Below are 18411 nucleotides of genomic sequence, written 5' to 3' on the forward strand. Positions count from 1 at the left end.
TTACAGTACTGGAGGCTGGTTTTGAATGGTAAATGTCAGGGGCATAGGTTTGGAAAAGTTACTTTTTTGTACTATTAATTGCAAAATCCCTAGTCAGCATTGCCACTGGCCAATTGGGAATTATAGTCTAAAGACTATTTTTTCTGTATTCTAATCCTGATTGGATTATGCTGTTTCAACAATATTAGGAGTTATAGCCCCCAAAAGTATTTTTTTCAGTCTCTGGTCAGGGGCCCTCATCATCAGACATCTATTGAGGCCTAGACTTTAGTAGGGAGTCCTCTTTTCCTGCCGAGTCCCCTGGCCATGCTCTTGCTTTTGCTCCTTGTTGTTGACCATCCACCTGCTCTCTTTGAAAGGGTAAGCAGTGAATAGTGTAAAGAGAAGGACCAGTAATGGTCCCCTGTGGGTGGTGATATATATTGGATTGAGACTGCTGCCATACTGCAGAATTAATGCAGTTTAACACCTCTTTAACTGTCATAGCTCCATCCTATGAAATCCTGGGTTTTTGTTGCACCAGAGCTCTCTGACAGAAGGCTAAATAGCCCACAAAACTACAAACCCCAGAATTCCACAGCATTGAATCATGGCAGTTAAAGTGGTGTGAAAGTGCATTAATTCTGCAGAATAGATGCAGCCTGAGGGGACAGACATTACATAAAAGAGCAGTTGTGCTCACATTTATGGTAGAAGATATGTGTGTTCATAGAAATGCTTAAATACAATGAAGGAAACAGATTCCCAGGGTTAGCCATGCTTAAGTACTTGGATGGGAGACAGCCAAGAAATATCAGGTGCTGAAGGCTGTATTTCAATGGATGGCAATGGAAAACTACTTTTGAATATTCCCTAGAAAACCCTATGAAATTCATGGTGTTGCCATAATTTGAAAGGTGTCTTTAAGGCCACTACGCCAACATATGTGTTACATACAGAAGCTCAAATCTATACAAGGCAGTGGATATACACAACCAGACTGCTATAGTGTGATGTGGCCACAATAATTTTTTTGGGGGGCTACCAATTTGTCAGTCATTAATGACAGGTTAATGCTGCTCAGAAATTTGACATGGTGAAGGAATAGGAGACGAAATTTCCTCTTCCTTAAATAATCTGAGTAAAAAGTTAATATGAAGTAGTACATGCAATAAATGAGATTTATTTTCTTTTACCCTTTATCAGATCCATGAAGAACAAAATGAGGAATTTCTTCTCTTCGGGACTTTTTTTGAAGCTACAATGATTGATAGAAAGATTGGGGATAAACCAATAAGTTTTGAAGTGTCTGTTGGTAAGTGTATAAAATTCTTCATCAAACATGCTGCTGAATGTCAGTAAAGTAATGTTGCAGTCATCCTGGTTTAAATGACTACGGTTTGGGGAAAAAGGGGACAATATGCCATTTAATGCCATAGACCTCTGTAAATATCATTGAAGATGAAGGATATTGGCTCTTCATGGTTATTGGGCTTCAGGCTGTGCATTGGTGCAATGAACATATATAGCCTTGGATCACTCAGCTGGTTTATCAATGAATAATGCAAGTAGCTGTGAGAATTAATGCAAACTGCAGGATGTACTGCTGAGAGACAAGTACAACACATGTGCTCACCAATGTGCCAACATAGAAATATTCTGAATAGTGCAGTGACTATTATAAATAGGTAAATCTTGAAAAAATTGTAACCTCAGTACAACTATTGTAGACAGATCTGAGTTGGTGGTGCCAAAAGCAATGGCCAGGATACTGAGTGATGCATCTGACTGAGTATATATTACACCATTGTTGAAGCAGGTGCCCAATGCTGCTGGCACAGAAATCCTGAACAATTTGGAATAATGTTATCTAGCAGATCAGCTTCTTTAGTTTGGCCCATGCCATTTTAAAAGCACTGGAGGAATTCTTGTTGGTTGTACAATAATCTGAAGAGTACCATCTGGTAGCAGCACAGAAGTGGGGTTTTTTCTGTGGTGCTACCCATCTTTCGGAATACTTTTCCCTATTCAGGATACCACACTCTCCACAATTTCACAGCTAAAAACAAGGACATGTGTGGCCAAACAACATCAGACTATGGTCAAGATGGCAAAAGTTAATAATGAAGAAAACTGTATAAGCTAGAAAAGGCTGCAGCAGTTTTCTTTTGTCTCAGCCCACTGGGAAGCCCTACTTTTCAGTATTCCAGCCTAAGAAAATCCTATGAAATTCAAAGGTGAAGGGTTGTGTCAAGTTGTGACTTGAAGGGGCATATATACACTAGGAAATAGAAGACTCCACCACTCCTTGGACCGAATCGCCCATGAGGCTCCTTGCAACTCTATGATTTTATTAACTTCTCTGCCCTGTTGAGTGAATTGAGTGCAAACTACTTTTTCACACTGAATTCATCACTTTGCAGCAGTTGAAATAAGGCCTTCCCTGACAAATTGTGTTTTTTGTAAAATTTCTTTTGGTTTGAATTCGTGCTTTTAAATATTTTAATTGAGTTTTGTATAGTATCATGATCTTTTGTAATTAATGCCTGTTTTTTTAAAACAACAACAACAAAACTTCTGTTGTAATTAGTGCCTGGGTTTTATATATATATATATATATATATAATGGTGCATATCAATTGTTTAAATAATTATTAAATAATTAAAGGGAATAAATGATAGAAATTCATTCCAATATTGGTTTGGCATGCTACATGAAAGGGACATAGGCCCTTTTGCCTAACTAATTCTTTCTGCACCAGCCAGATGACTAGAACATTAATATAACAGTTTGTTACTGCTGTTAATTCATGTTTAACTTAATGCTGTCTAGAATCAAAGGTGAGACTTGTCACTAATTTATGCCTACAGCAGAATTCAAGATGAAAGTAGAGGATTCTACTGAAGTGAAACATCTGCAGAGATATTGAGGGATGCAGAAAGCATTTGAATAGCACAGCAGTTTCTCAAAGCTCTGGCACATATCCTAGATTGCCACCAAATTTCACAGCAAGCAAAAGCTGGATTTCGAAGGCCTTTGCCTTGTATTATATCCCTACAAATCCAGAAGCTGAAATAATTATAACAAAATTATAAACATTTTTCAAGTGTAGGATCTGATTTGATGAGTGTGGTTGTACAAGCATGTAAAAAAGCACCTTGGCTTTATCTCTTTTGCCCTGAGGAAATGTCAGCTGTAAATTGTTTGCAGGCAACATAGGTACTACATTTTTATATTGCCTTTTTCTTTTAAGTATAACAATACCAAATGTCAAATTGTTCTCTGGATAAAGAGTAAAATTTTAAAAATGTATACATGTTAGGTGAGCAACTGAAGTGGAATTGCTTCTCCCAGCTGCAGCAGGAAAGATTTACTAGCAACCAGGTAACGTTGATACAAACAATAAACAGCTTTATAACAAATTACTTTAACCCTTATACAAGAGGAATACAAATAAACAATACAGCAATGTAATTACAACAAAATGTGATAACATTTATGACAATATAAATACAACATTACCACTGCAGCAGTAATACCACTCTGTAACTATTGACAACCATGTTGCCATTTATATTTGTGATCACTTCCATGGAAGAAATTATTTGTTATAATGATAATGTCATATTGTTTATTTATATTGGTGTATAAAGATTTAAATAATTTGTTGTAAAGATATTTATTGCTTCTTTCACTGTTAACCTGGTTGTTTTTCACATCTGAATGAGCTAGTTCAGGTCACTCCTGTGTTAGTGTGTGTTCAGGCACCAGGAGAGATTATCAGGCCATGCTGGTGAATCCAACTTTATTTAGAGAAGGAAATTAATTTCAGTGCCTCATCCTGACAGAGAAGTATCCAAAAAGAATGGGAGCCCCAAGCCCAGAGTTCTTATATTGTAATATATTTTGCCAGGGTTGACAAGTGGCTATTGCAAAGCACATGCACTGGGAAATTTCAATAGACGTTTTATCTTTTAGGCATCAGTTGATCATTACAGTCTCCTGGAAGAGATGTATTATTTCTTGCTGCATACCCATTCCCTGGTTTCTTGGCATTTTTAGAGAACAAAAGTGTACTTTGCTACCTTCACAGTGTTAGTAAACAATTTCCCCCTAGTCCTTACTACATAATCCTCATTCCTCAATTTCTTTCAGTCTTCAGAGAACAAAAATATACTATGCAACCTTCACAGTGTTAGCTTGTTAAAGTGGTGTTAAACTGGTTTATTTCTGCAGTGTGAATGCAGCCTAGGGTACATAAGAAACAGAGATGAAAACAATTTTGGGTTAGCATATGCAAAGCCATGTGAAGATTTCCCTACACTATACTCTTGTTGTTGTGTACTTTCAGGTCATCTCTGATTTATGGTGACCCTAAGCTAAGACTATTGCAGGGTTTTCTTGTCGAGATTTGTTCAGAGAGGGGTTTCCTAGTGCTTCCCTCTGAGGCTGAGAGAATGTGACTTGCCCAAGGTCACCCAATGGATTTCCATGACTGAGTGAGGATTTGAACCCTAGTCTCCAAAATCATAGTCCAATGCTGAAATCATTACACTATGCTGGCTCCTACACCTACACTATAGTAGTTGCCAACTTGTTCTGCCCTCCCAGTGTTGTGAACTATGTTATATTGCATCAAGTCAACTTAAAGCCAGTATCCCAGATTAAATTGTAGGCCTGAACCCTACTGATAATTTCAACCAAAGTAATCACATTGAGTTACTTAGGAAATGGTGAGCTGACATGTGGGTTAATTCCATTGATTCAGTGGATCTACTCTGGCTGGTGGCTGTCATCAGGAATCAGACCATGAACTTCTATTTAAGATCAGGATGCAAATTTGGGAAAAATCCAACAGGTCATTTAATTACTGGGAAGCTCCTCTTTCACCTGAATTCCTTTGCTTTGCCCCTGATGGGCCCTGACCGAGTTATCCTTTCCATTTTATATGCAAGGTTACAACCTTAGCTTATCACTGTGCATATTTGAGAACCTGAAGGATTCTTTTGTGGAACAGGGTGGATAGGGAAAAGCCTCTTAGACAAACAAGGCAATGCCCAATATTTGCTTAAACCTGAGACTTGGGAGAGGCTGAATGTGTAAGAGCCTCATTTGTGTATTTGCACAACAAAGAGAAGGCTCTTTTTCCTCCTAAGAACTTGCTCTGGTCAGGATCCAGGTCCTTACTTTAAAGAAGGTGAAGGGATTTATAATATCTAATTTCCTGACCAGTTTAAACCACAGGGAGTGAGGAGGGAGGGAGCCTTCTTGGTGGCTGCTCCCAAGTTGTTAAAATGTCTTCCATGGGAAATTGGGTTGGCCTCCTCCTTAATGTCTTTCTGCTAGATGGCAAAGAACTTTTTATTTAGGCAGGCCTTTGGTTTTTAACATGTTGCAGCAGGTGGAACATTTAATGGGATGTGTTGTGTCCTTATTTTACTGTTTTAAATCTGTTTTTTTAAAACTGTGTTTAACTTTTTTGAAAACAGAATTGCAGTTTAATTGTGGTATTTTTTTTAGTTGCACTGTGTTTTAAATTATTGTGAGCTGCCTTGAAGAGAGACGGTGTGGTATTGTGGTTTGAGCATCAGACTATGACTTGCGAGACCAGGGTTTGAATCCCTGTTTGGTTGTGGAAACCCACTAGGTGACCTTGGGCAAGTCACATTCTCTCAGCTTCAGAAGAAAGCAATAGCAACCCCCATCTGAACAAATTTTTGCCAAAAACACCTTGTGATAGGGTTGCCTTAGGGTTGCCATAAGATGGAAATGCCTTGAAATCACACAAAAACAAGCTGTCTTGAATCCTACATTGGGAGAAATGCAGAATATTAATTAATTGATTAATTAATTAATTAATTAATTAAACAAACAAACAAACAAACCAGATGTGGGGAACTTGTGCCTTTCAGATGTTGTTGGACTCTATATCCCTTCATCCCAGCAAGCATAGCCAATCATCAGTGATAATGGGAACTGCCAATCTAGATCATCTAGAGGACTGGGGGTGATTTCTGCAATGATTCAGAGAGAGATTTGAACAAATATAGGTCACATGAAGTCTGCTGCAGGGAGGGGTCCCACAAAGTCCAAGACAAGCTAATTTCCAGTCCAAGGGAGAGCATTCTTTCAATCCTCCTGTGTGTCTGAACAAAAATGCTGCCCTCTCCCATTCACCACCACATTTGTAGGTAGCAATTCAAGCAGGGTTCGAATTCCCATTTGGCTATGGAAACCCACTGTTTTCCCTTGGTCAAGTCACAGACTCTCAGCCTCAGAAACCCCAGTGGTAGTTTTGTTTTAGGGTCACCATAAGTCAGAAATGACTTGAGGGCACACAACAAGAAGAAAGGAAATCTCCAAAAGGTCTGTGGGGGCAGGAGTGACAGTCTTTACTGATCTTTTGCCTTTACTCTGATTCTGAAATTCATTTTTAAAGCATTTCTTCCTACTGCAGCAGAGTGTCTCTTGCCAACCATCAGCTGGCAGCTGCCATTTCTTCTGCCAGAATTATTCTAGAGCATAAAGGGGAGAGGAATGGCTGTGACACACATGAACAAAATGTCTTTAGCTTAAAAATTCCTACCTTGGAAATTTCTAATTACTATATTCAAAAGAAAGGGCATGGGATAGAAGATAGAAAGGGACCTGGCCCTAATTAGACCCAGTGCTTTATCTCAAAATCAAATGCTATTACAGTAGGCCCTTGGTTCCAGGACCTACTATGGATACCAAAACCCATGGATGCTCAAGTCCCATTAAATACAATGGCATAGTTAAATTCTGTCTCTTACATAAAATGACAAAATCAAGGTTTGCTATTTGGAATTTATACTTTTTTTTAAAAAAAATTCAAGCTGTGGATGCTTGAATTCATGGATAAAGAATCCATGGGTACAGAGGGCCAACTGTATCTAAGTCATCATTTCCTATATGTAATTTTGGTTTTGTATCTCTAGGGAATTATGGTAATGCTATTGACGGAGTGTCACCAGGAGCTGGAGGGAAAAAGAAAGCGCATGAAGGAGAAGAGGAAGAAAGTGCTCCACTGTTGCATGAAGGAACTGGAGATGCTTCACATGACATTGCCATCCCACTGGTGTCTACCACAAACCCTGAGAAGCCACTTCTCACTGAGGGAAACAGGTAGAGCTTTGAAGCCTGTACTTTGTTAAATCTCTGGCCTTGATCTGTGTGTGCACTTTCTGTATCTGATTCTAGGAAACTGGAATTCTTGGACTATAGACGGACCTTACCAAATCAGGGTGGCTAATTGCTGGGAGAAATGCCAATGCTCTTCTGCTGTTTGATCAATATAATCATTTGCCATTAGGCTAAAGTGTATGTAGACTAAAGTGCTGTTACCTCTGGATACCTTCCAATTGTCCCAATTTGGCAGTGAGAGTCCCAATTAATCTTCTCCTGTCCCACTTTTTCAGCTGCTTTTAAAATAGTCTAATTCTTCTCTTCTCCTCCAACTTCCCCCTTTTGTATTCAGCCTACTTCATTACAAATGGAATTCAAAGTGCAAAAATAGTTTGCACTCAATTAACTCAGCTGGGGGGGACAGAGGAGGAGTGGAATCTTCCCTTCCTAGTAGGCTGGGGCAAAAGCAAACTGTTGCAGCATCTCCTGGTTTGCATGTTCTTCCTCATTATTATTTTTTTATTGTCTTGACCACACTCTGATGTTGCTTGGTCACATATGACCTAATTTTCATGCATAAAATGTTGAAGGATATGGATTTGCCACACTAATGAACTTGCAAATGATAACAAATAAAGCTACAACATACAGAAATCAACATTCAAATGAAGTCAAACAATCCATAATACTAAAAACAATTTAAAGCTTACAAATAACAATAAAATGCAATTTGAAAACAGTAAAAAAGAAGAGTACAGCACTTGTTAAAAGTCCTCGCTTTTAAAGCTTTTAAGTGCTCAGGAGCCCATTGGAATAAAAACGTATTTGCCACTTTGTGGAAGGACAGCAAAGCAAGTGCCATTCTGACTACCCTGGGAAGGGAATTCCAGAGTCTATGGGCCACCATTGAGAAGGCCCTCACTCTAAAAAATAGACACAATATAGTTAAATTAAATTAAAAGCAGGTAATAAACCCCATCCAGCTATTTCTTAAGCATGGGAGTTCAGTTTCATTAATCCAGTGGCATTGTCCTGAATAGTTTTTTGTGGGTTTTTTGGGCTATGTGGCCATATTCTAGAAGAGTTTATTCCTGACATTTTGCCACAGATGCTGGCAAAACATCAGGAATAAACCCTTCTAGAACATGGCCACATAGCCCGAAAAACCCACAAAAAACTATGAATGCCAGCCATGAGAGCTTTCGACTTCACATTGTCCTGAATGTTTGATATACAACTGAACACTAAAGTTAGAATCTTTCAAGCCATTGTAATCCCCATTACCATGCAAAAGTGTAAGAGCTGGACAGTGAAGAAAGCAAATAGGAAGAATGTTAATTTATTTGAGATGTGGTGCTGGAGAAGAGTGCTGAGGATACCATGGATGGCCAAAAAGAGAAACAATTGGATCCTAAAACAAATCAAGCTTGAACTCTCCTTGGAAGCCAAGATGACTACATCGAGGCTATCATACTTCAGCCACATCATGAGAAGGCACAACTCATTAGAAAAAACAATGATGCTAGGGAATGTAGAGGGCAGTAGAAAGAGAGGAAGACTTCTTGCCGAGGGCTAGACTCAATCAGGGATACTACAGCCCTGAGCCAAAAGGTCCTGAGCAGAGAGGTAGAGGATTAGGGAGGCTTAGAGATGTCTCATTCACTGGGTTGCCATGAGTCCAGTTCGACTCGAAGGTAGCTAACGACAACAACAACAGCAACAACAACAACAGGGAGCAGTGGACACTGAAACAATCCTTCCCTCTGCACTCCCATGCTTGCTGGTACCCATTCCATTGTTTCCTAACTTGTTTCCTAATTCTCACAAAAGAGCTTTTATTTACATGATTTACTGTTAATTTTCTAAAGACCATCTTATATTAATGTTGATAGGATAAGGTAACTTGTGTGAAGTTTCCTAACTCCACACATGAACTTCAGTATCTAAAATGGAGTTCATATTCACTTGGAGTATATTTTTGGATTCCAGCTCCCACCATGTCTATGCAGCCTTGGAATGGATTTTTGTAGTTGCTTACTAAAATGGAAAAGAGTGGGGGAGGAATTTTTATAAAGGAAAGGAGGTGAAGGAAGAACATAAACCCACAACATGCTACTAATCTTGTAACTACTGGTTAGGCGCTTGGGAATGAAGTATTACCACGGGTCTTTCTTCTCTACCCTTAATGGTAAACCTTCAGAAAACACAGGGATGTTTGCTTCTGGCCTCTCTCTGCAAGAGACAACACAATCAAATAGATTCTCTAGAAGCAAGACTAGAATGGCTGGGAAATGGCGTTTAAGGCAGTCTTCTGAAAAGAAATGAGAAGCCAAAACTTCTGAGAGTGTAGTTATTTTTCCTTATGACAATGACAGAGAATGTTGATGCTTGGCTGTTAGGAGGATTTTTAATGATTTCTCCAGACAGAAGTATAGATATAAAGAGCTGCAATAGAAAACTGGAAATTCTTTAGTTCTTTATATGGGTGGTTGCATGATGGATCTTTTACCTTCTTTTCATTAAAAACTGGAATTGCCCCAGCCTGGATGCAAAACAATTCCAGGTTGTGCTTTTTTATCTTTCCCTACGTGATGCTTGTAGCCAACTGAGCTCCAACCATGAAATATAGCAGAATTATGCTTTATGCCAGAGGTAGCCGGCAGGAAGATCACTAGATGATTTACACTAGTTCAGCAAGAGTCTAGCAGTGGCAGCAGCAGGAGCAACAACAGCAACAACAAACCCTTTTTCCTTCTTTCTAAGGGTCAAACTAGATTGTAGTATGTATCACTTGCAATCAACATGTCCCCCTCCTCTCAAACAACAGAGCTAAAGTGCAGCAGACATACAAATTAAGCTCATTTCTTTTTCAAAAAACCCCCGTCAATTTCAAAACAAAGCACACTGAATGCAAAATATACCTTAAAGAAGGGATTTAATTCTTCACTAAGTTTCATCTTTAAGGAAACAATGAGTAATTTTAACATAGTTCTTCCCACTACAAGAAGGTCTTGAAAAGCTATGACATTTTTGAATCTTATTTGAAATTAGGGATTAATTCTGTGCAACAGAAAGTTGTTTTGCACAGAACATAGCATTTTTGGCACAAGAAATGGTATTTCTACACTGAACTATTTTTCCTGCACAGAAAAGGCTGTTCTCTGCACAGAAAAGCTATTTTCTTTGCAAACCAGTCAAGTCCAAATTTTGTGCTGAATAAGTTCCCAATTACAGAATTTTCTGTGCAGGAAATACTATTTCTGCATTTTGCACAGAATTAGTCTTGAATTGAGAAGATACTTGCCAGTCCTGAATTTTTCTTCCCAAGGTTTCTCTACACTTAAAAAAAACCCCCCAGGGTTGTGTGCTTTTTGGGGGGGACGGGGACGGGGACCATTTTCCAGATATTTTTAATGTACTTTCCATTTCTCCCTCAAAGCACTTAAGTGGCTAAGCACTCTCTTTAGCTAGATAAGGACATGGCCCAGAAGTCTTGTCATTTTATCATGATCAAGCTGCACTTTCACTATGCTTCTACGGTATAAATTCAGAAGTGTGTCAAAATCCTGTCTTCTAGGCTTCTTCAAATGTAGCAGCTGTCTTTCTTCTGTTAAAAGTCAGCACCTCCCCATCACTTCTCCTTCTCAAAGCTCTCTCTCCAGTTTATTTTAAAAAGCAGCATCATGAGGTATCTGATGAATTTTAATTAGTCAAGGGAAAAAGTCCGAATTAGTAGCACAGAAATAAGAATATATCTAAAGGGAATACATTGGAAAGGAAAGCAGTTTAAGAGTTGGGAAGAATTTCTTTACTGCAAATCAAACTGTCTTGAAAATGGCCTTCTAAAGCAGCACACCGTTGACAGGAGAAGCCTTTGAATGAACATATCCATCCTGCTCTCTGATGGATGGATGGCACATTTCACAGAGTTTCCAGCCAAGCTGGCCTCTGGCTCACTTTGGGGGGGGGGGGGGGGAGAAAAGAACAGTGCAAAGCAAAGTATTTCTGAGTTTGGCTTTAAATCAAACTATTGTCAAGGGAGAGAATAAGATCTGCCATTTAGAGCAGTGGCACTGTTGGCATCTGTCTCACAAACCTGAGCTTGTCCAATTAAAAAAAGAAGATGCTGTTGGGTTCCCTCTGTTGTTCACTTTTGTACCGATGTGGTGTCCTATGAAGGAAATGGCCTGTTCCAATGATAGGATTGGTCTATAAATACACGGGAAACCATTAGCTGTGCAGTTGCCTGTTGAGAAGCTATGTTCTTGCTGTATTTCTTGCCAAATATACTTCCCTAGTGATGTACTCAGAATGACAGTTTTAAGTGAAAAGGGGCTCTTTCAGACAGGGAAAATGTGTTTGAGGGTTGCAGTATTTGTCTTCCAAGTTCTCAGTTAAAACAAAAAAAACCCCAAACATTTCTGTTGTCATGAATTTTAGTCTGGCAATTACTGACTAGCTGCAGTATTTTAATCCCACCCTCCAGATATGTTTCTTTTTAATACCATGACATAGCAGAACAAAATTTCTTTCGCCCTACCCCCAAGTTATAGCACTATGTATCAGTAAAGTGGTGCTTTTTGTGCTGTAACACTGTAGCTCTAAGAAAAAAATAAAATAAAAATTAGGAGAGGACAAAATTTGTCCTTCAAACCACAGGATCACCTCAGCAAACTGTGCCCCAGTATATATATAATATATATATATATGGAAGGTCCCCATTGCAGAGTCAAAAAAATAATAAAATCTCTGGTTCCAGGATCCCTTGTGGATACCAAAATCTTCAACTCCCATTATTTCCAATGGCATAGTAAAATGGTGTCCCTTATATAAAATGGCAAAACCAAGGTTTGCTTTTGAGAATTTATTTATTAAAAAATATTTTCAAGCTGTGGATGGTTGAATCCATGGGAACAGAATTCGTGGATACACAGGCCCAACTGTGAAACAAACATAAGTGAGTTGGAATCTTTTAATGTTTGCATTAATTCACAGCATAGCCTTAAAACAAAGGATTTGAAGACTGACTTTTGTTAGCAGGCATTACTATGTCTTTATATATACATATACTGTGTTTTTAGTTTTAGTTTCATATTGCCTGTTGGCAAAAGAGCCAGGGTCTGTTTGTAAGACCTTACATCTCACTACATGGCTGCTCACATTGGCCAAAGTCTGTGTGAATAAACTTGCAAAGCAGCCAAGCTCTTAAATATTCTGCTTGCTAAACCTCAGCTCTCAGCAATCTTCCATTTGAGCTTTAGCAATATTTATCTTAATTAACTTGTGAGGAAAGTGAAACTTTGAAAGGGGCTCCTCTTTGATCTAGCTGCCCAAGGTTCACTAATTATATTTTCAGAGCCAGCATTTGCACAGAATATCCATAAGCCCCACTGTCTCATAGCTCTTTTCTTTTCTTGTCCTGGAATTCTGTGAAAGATGAGGAGGGAAGGAGGCTGAATCCAGTCACTGTATCTCACTGCCCAGAATGCTGTGGTACTTGGCAAAGTTAGGTTTTGAGATTACAACTTCCATGATCCTGTCTAGGGATTCCTGGAAATTGTAGTCTAAAAATGTAGCTTTTCCAGGATTTGGAGCATTTGCCAGTACAGTACAGCCAAATAGGCTTGTGCAGCTCCATTGACAAAGTAGAAGACTCACGTGGAGGATATTTTGGCCACTGACTCCTCAAGCCAGAATTTAGTACTGGAAAGGAGTCAGAAATAAGGATAAAAAGATCTGACAGTTTCAATCTCTCCACCACCTTTTATCACACAAAGGAGATCGGGAGTTTATCCTGTGAATATCCTGGAAAAATTGTGTAATTACGTGAAATGATTTCACACAACGTCTCACAAAACCCGCCATTAAAGTGGTCATAAAGAAGCATTAAAGTGCATCTTTTTACTTTCGGGATTTCAGTGACAATACATTTCTGATATCACTTTATTTGCACAATTGTGTGTGATAATCATTTGCGCACCATTACTCACCATTTTCATTTTATTTGCGGGATGCTTTAAATGTGCTTTAATTTCTCTTTAATGCCAAAATTAGCCCCAGTGTGATAAACTCCCTAAATCCCTCAAGTATTTTCTGTCTCTTTTGTGAACAATTTGCAGATTTTGGTAAGTTCTTATCTAAAAAATAAAGCCAACCAAGCCCCCAATTTCCACCTGCATAGGCCATATTCTGTGATGGTAACTGTTCTCATTGAGGAGCCTACCAGGAAAGAAAAAAGTCACCCCTAATTCAGCACCAAAAATTGTTAAAACATAGGTATTCTTAACCAGGCATTCTTTAAGAGCTCAAAGCCCACTTCTCTTATATTAACTTCCAAATCATCATCATCCTTGCCATCACCACCAACACCACCATCATCTCAAAATATTCTTTCTACCCTGATTATAAAGAAATTAGCAAATTTAGATCAGTTTTTTTTAATGAACACATTTCTCACGCATACTTGATACCAAGTCAGTGGTGTGGTTAGTGTGCTCCAACTTTTAATCCACACATTAAATAACCTATCCCCAGAATATATTCAGCATCTTGGGCATCTCCTTTAAAGTTTGCACTAAAACCTGGAGTGGATTCACCACCAGCCGCCAGCTGCCAGTGTCATGTATAATCTTTGTCTTATCATTGGTGGTGGTTTTCAATAGTTAATTTTTATTTAAGATTCAGAAGCACTTCCCAGAGTATTGCTCAAATCTTATCTCTTTTAACAGAAACTACAGTTACTTACCCTATGATGAGAAAAAGCCTTGTGTCTACATAAAAAGCTTTTGGGGTGACCAGACTTTCAGGCTATATTTCTCTAATATCCTTGAGAAAATGGCAGACCTGCTGGTAAGTCTTCTGGAATAGCATTGCGTAAGACAGAGAGAATTCAGTGATTCTCCAAATGGGATGCTAAATGGGGGTATGTGTGGGAGTCACCCACACATGAGTGTTTTCATGTTCTTTGTGTTGTCTTTGTAATATGGTGACATGATCTGCATTAACTAGAATGTTTATTCACATTACAAGGTCTTCCCCACATATTCCTTCTTCTTCAGTAGTATGAAAAGAGTTCAATAGCAGTTGAAGCCATGTCAGTGGGGAAATATGCTCTGTATGCAAGTGATTCAGATACACATCATCTACTGGTGGTTGGGTGATTTCATGCCATTGAGGTAGTGAATATGCACTGGGCTTTAGTCTGAAAGTGGCATCGCTAGGTTTGGTGTCACCTGATGTGGTAACTCATGGTGTCATCCCCATTGACCTCTTCCCATACCAGACCATAATGGAATCCTTAGTAATGTTTAGTAATGTCCTTGTGTTACTCATAAATCATAATTCCCATATATCACTGAATGCAATGGCAATAGTTGCAACAGAAACAACTAGCAAAGTGGAAATTATATCTTTAAATTACAATATCATACACACAGCCTAAATGTATTTACACATACATAGTTTCATGTGGCTAAAGTGAAAATTTTGTAAGATGTGATATTTTTTAAAAAAATAAAAAGGATACCGAGGACTCTTGGTATCCGTTGGGGTTTGGTTCCAGGACACCCCACAAATAACAAAACCCATAGATGCTCAATCCCCATTATATACAATGGCATAGTAAAATGTTTCCTTATATAAAATGGCAAAATCAAGGTTTGATTAATGGAATTTATATTTTTTATAAAATATTTTCAAGCTGTGGATGGTTAAATCCATGGATAAAAAATCCATGGATATGGAGGGCCAACTGTATTTTATAAAAACCAATCCTACGGAATCTTGGGTTTGCAGTTTCACAAGGTCTTTAGCCTGTTGTGCTAAAGAGTGCTGATGCCTCACAAAACTACCAATCCTGAATTCTGTAGAATGGAGCCATGGCAGTAAAAGTGGTGTACAACTGCATGATTCCTTCACTGTAGGTGCACCCATAGAATTGCCAGGTGTCTCTTATAAGGCAGGGATAGGCAAAATGTGACAGTCCAGTGCCATTTTTGTGGCCTCCAAGATCCTCCTATGTTCACTTTTTAACCCTCTCCAAATATTTCCAAATGCCCTCTAGGAAGCATGGGGGCAATTACCCCCAGGATTTTTTTTAGATACAGAAGAGATCTTTTTATCAACGGGAATTGAACTGGAAGTGCCTTCCACTTCATGTCTTGTTGTAAAAAGCAGACCTATCCTGGACATGGGCAAAAATGAGTGATGCCTAGAAAAAGTGATTGATTTCCCAAATTTGATTAATTTTCATGATTTTAAATAAATGCATGTTGGCTTTGGTCATTGCAGAATGAAGTGTGCCATTACTAGCAACCTTGCCGTGTGGCTCAAAAGTCTACCTTACCATTGATGGTAAGGAGCTGTCCAGTAGTTGAGGAAGCAAAATACACTGGACAGCAAAAGTATCCCACAAGAATACTTGTGGGATACAGGACACTATATTGTTTCAGTACCAGATAGTCCCTCAAAAAACATCTGTATGGGTGCTTCTGCTGCTCTACACCTTGGCCTGTCTTCTGGAGCAGATGAGTCTCCTGGCCTGTAATTTCAGGTCAAGGAGGTCAGTCTCATGCCAGCAAGATGAGCTCTGCATCGCCAGTTCACCACAGCCTGTTTTCTTCCCAGCCTGGAAGTAATTTTATGGGTCTGGTGGAATGTGATGTTTTCCACCTTTGTGGCCTTGTAAAAGATGAGACCCCATGAAATGCCCATTACTACTAGGGCCATCAATAGGATAGTTATGAGTTAGGCTTACTGGGGAAGATAGTGGGATGCAACATGGAGGTGGTTTCTTAGCCCTTGCCTCTACTGACCATGTTTGCAATTTAATTAGATGCCAAAAGGGATAAAATCCAGATCCCTATATTTTCCCCCTTGTGAGTTGGATAGTTGTTGGGTGAAAATTACTTGGATTTTTATCACAAAGTTGGTCTATAGAGAAAAGGTTAAGCACATCCTTCCCCTAACAATGCTGCTGCTACCGTTTTCCCATCTCTTCTTTTGTCTCTATTTCACCAACAGTAAATAAATAATATGATGGTGATTGATCTCCTGGCATCACATACATTTTGAAGGCTAATATGTTTTTCTGTTAATGAGAGGAGAAGAACTCTGGCAACAGCCTTTGTTAAAATTCACTTTGGAAAAGAAGGGGATAGAGAGTCATTTGCATCTTTTGTAGCTTTCTCGGTTAGAAACGTGTTATGTATGTCAGTTAGATGGCACCAATTATTGTTCACTGCTCATACTAATTAATCTGCAAGGCTTTCCCTCTATTAATTGCATTAAATTAAAGGATCGGCACTTTTAAAATTCAAAATATGACTTTGTCAAAAAAAAGTTACAATTGAAAGATGTAAGACTGTTTATAACAGGATCTTAGCAATGAACACCCACTTACTGCAGACTTCTGCGTTAATTATAATAAACTGTTTTATGTCTACGGTGAACTTTGGAGCTGATACATTCGCTTCTCAGTCAGAAGCGTGTTATGTATGCCAGTTAGTTGGCACCAGTTATTGTTCACTGTTCATGCTAATTCATCTGTAAGGCTTTCCCTTTATTAACTGCATTAAATTAAAGGATCTTTTCCTACTTCTAGTGACATTTATTTGTCCTTTACATAACTCTCCTCCCCCCCTTCCCCTCTTTTAGGAAGAAGGTTTAGAACAAGTGAAAGATTTGATTAAGGTTTCTGAAATGGCATCAGAAGAGAAAATGAAGTCTACTCTGAGTGATTTTATCAACCAAAGTAGGTAAGAACATCTACAGAAAAAGCTCCAAGTGTATATTACAGATAGGCAGCAGTTCCCACAAGGCCAGTAAGGAACGGAAGACAAGTATGGAAGTAGCTATACTTAGGAATGAAAAAATTGGTCTATTTTCCACTTCATGATAGTTTCACATTTCTTTTTCATAAGTATATTCACTCCCATTTCTATATCAATCAGCAGTTTTAAAACACATATAAAATTTGTGCCTGTACTTATTTCCTCCACAAAAATGCATATTCTTCTATGCGTTTTACTCTAAAATGTCTATTATGATGCACATTTTGCCCTAAAACGTGCATTTTTGATGCATCAGAAGCTAAAATACACAATATTTAAACCTATTATTATATCTTTACACTAAGAACTGCAAACACAAAATTTGAAGAAGTGCAAAAATAGAAGGGATGACATATTCATATCTGTGGATTAGTGTAGAAAATATAAATCGGGTCACATTGCTTAAAACTGTAGATTGACCAAAGTTTTTGAACATCTGTGGCCATCTCACAGTTGCTCACCTAACTTTGTAATGAATGGAAAATATATCATTACCTTTGGCTTTAACGTTATACAATGAAATATTTTCAGTTCCATTTCCTTTGCCCATTCTTCAATGATTCATTTCTAGAATGCCTACCAGGCTTTTGGAACTGTCAGAAGAACATAACATACACTGGAAATTATTGGTAACATCCTTTGCAAATATATTAAGCAAAATTCTGGAAGGTCAGCATGTGTACAGAGGCGTTCCCTTGCGCAAATCTCTTTTGTGCACAGTGGATAAGATGCAAAATAGCCACATATCCCCCAAACTAATTAATATAATGTTGAAATATTACCATACAAATTGTATTTCCACTCCTCTGTGCTTCTTACTACCCTAAATGATGCATCCATTTTAATATAATATTATGAATTTGAGTTCTTACTATCTTTTAGCTCATCCATTCTGCTAAATAAATGGACTTGTTACAGGAGAATTATTATCTGTCATTATGAAGATATAATCTTTTCCTCACTTTAAAAAAATGCTTTTGTGTCTATCTCTCAGGGCCTTTATTGTGAGTGCTGAAAAGAAGCCCAAACTGATGAATCGGACAGCTTTGGACAAAAAGAGGCTGACGTTATGTAAGCAAGAACTGGTATGTGAGATATTTCCTTGGATCGTCCTGCAATGTGCTATAAATGTGCCTCATTGACTGAGTTGATTGTCTCTGTGTACCAGAACTGATTCTGTCTCCTAAATGATGGTCTTGGTAGCTTTATAGCATACAGGAAATATCTGCAATGCTTGAGGATTTGAGAAGAATCTGCAGAGCTCTTGTACTTCATAAACTGAGACTTTCCCTCAGGTCTTGGGGAAGTTATTTTGGACTTACATCCCCCAGAATTATGTTGTATGCCTTTGTTAGGCTGTGGTTTATAATTTTATTTTTATACAATGCCAATGTGTTAATGGCAATATATAAATATATGTTTGTGACAGGGAGGGAGGAAGCCAATGTGGTGTAG

At 38.4% G+C, this 18411-nt stretch overlaps 1 protein-coding gene across 1 annotated transcript in view; it reads left to right on the forward strand.

The window, feature by feature from the left end:
• Positions 1 to 18411, forward strand: part of FER1L6 (fer-1 like family member 6) — a 96549-nt gene that overhangs the window by 17525 nt on the left and 60613 nt on the right. Inside the window, exons 10-14 of the mRNA XM_042464464.1 lie at positions 1186 to 1294; positions 6940 to 7126; positions 13855 to 13975; positions 16781 to 16881; positions 17951 to 18041. Of these exons, the coding sequence (XP_042320398.1) occupies positions 1186 to 1294; positions 6940 to 7126; positions 13855 to 13975; positions 16781 to 16881; positions 17951 to 18041 (609 nt within the window). The remainder of the gene's footprint in view (positions 1 to 1185; positions 1295 to 6939; positions 7127 to 13854; positions 13976 to 16780; positions 16882 to 17950; positions 18042 to 18411) is intronic.

The sequence above is a fragment of the Sceloporus undulatus genome, chromosome 4, assembly GCF_019175285.1.
Source record: "Sceloporus undulatus isolate JIND9_A2432 ecotype Alabama chromosome 4, SceUnd_v1.1, whole genome shotgun sequence".
Classification (NCBI taxonomy): Eukaryota; Metazoa; Chordata; class Lepidosauria; order Squamata; family Phrynosomatidae; genus Sceloporus; species Sceloporus undulatus.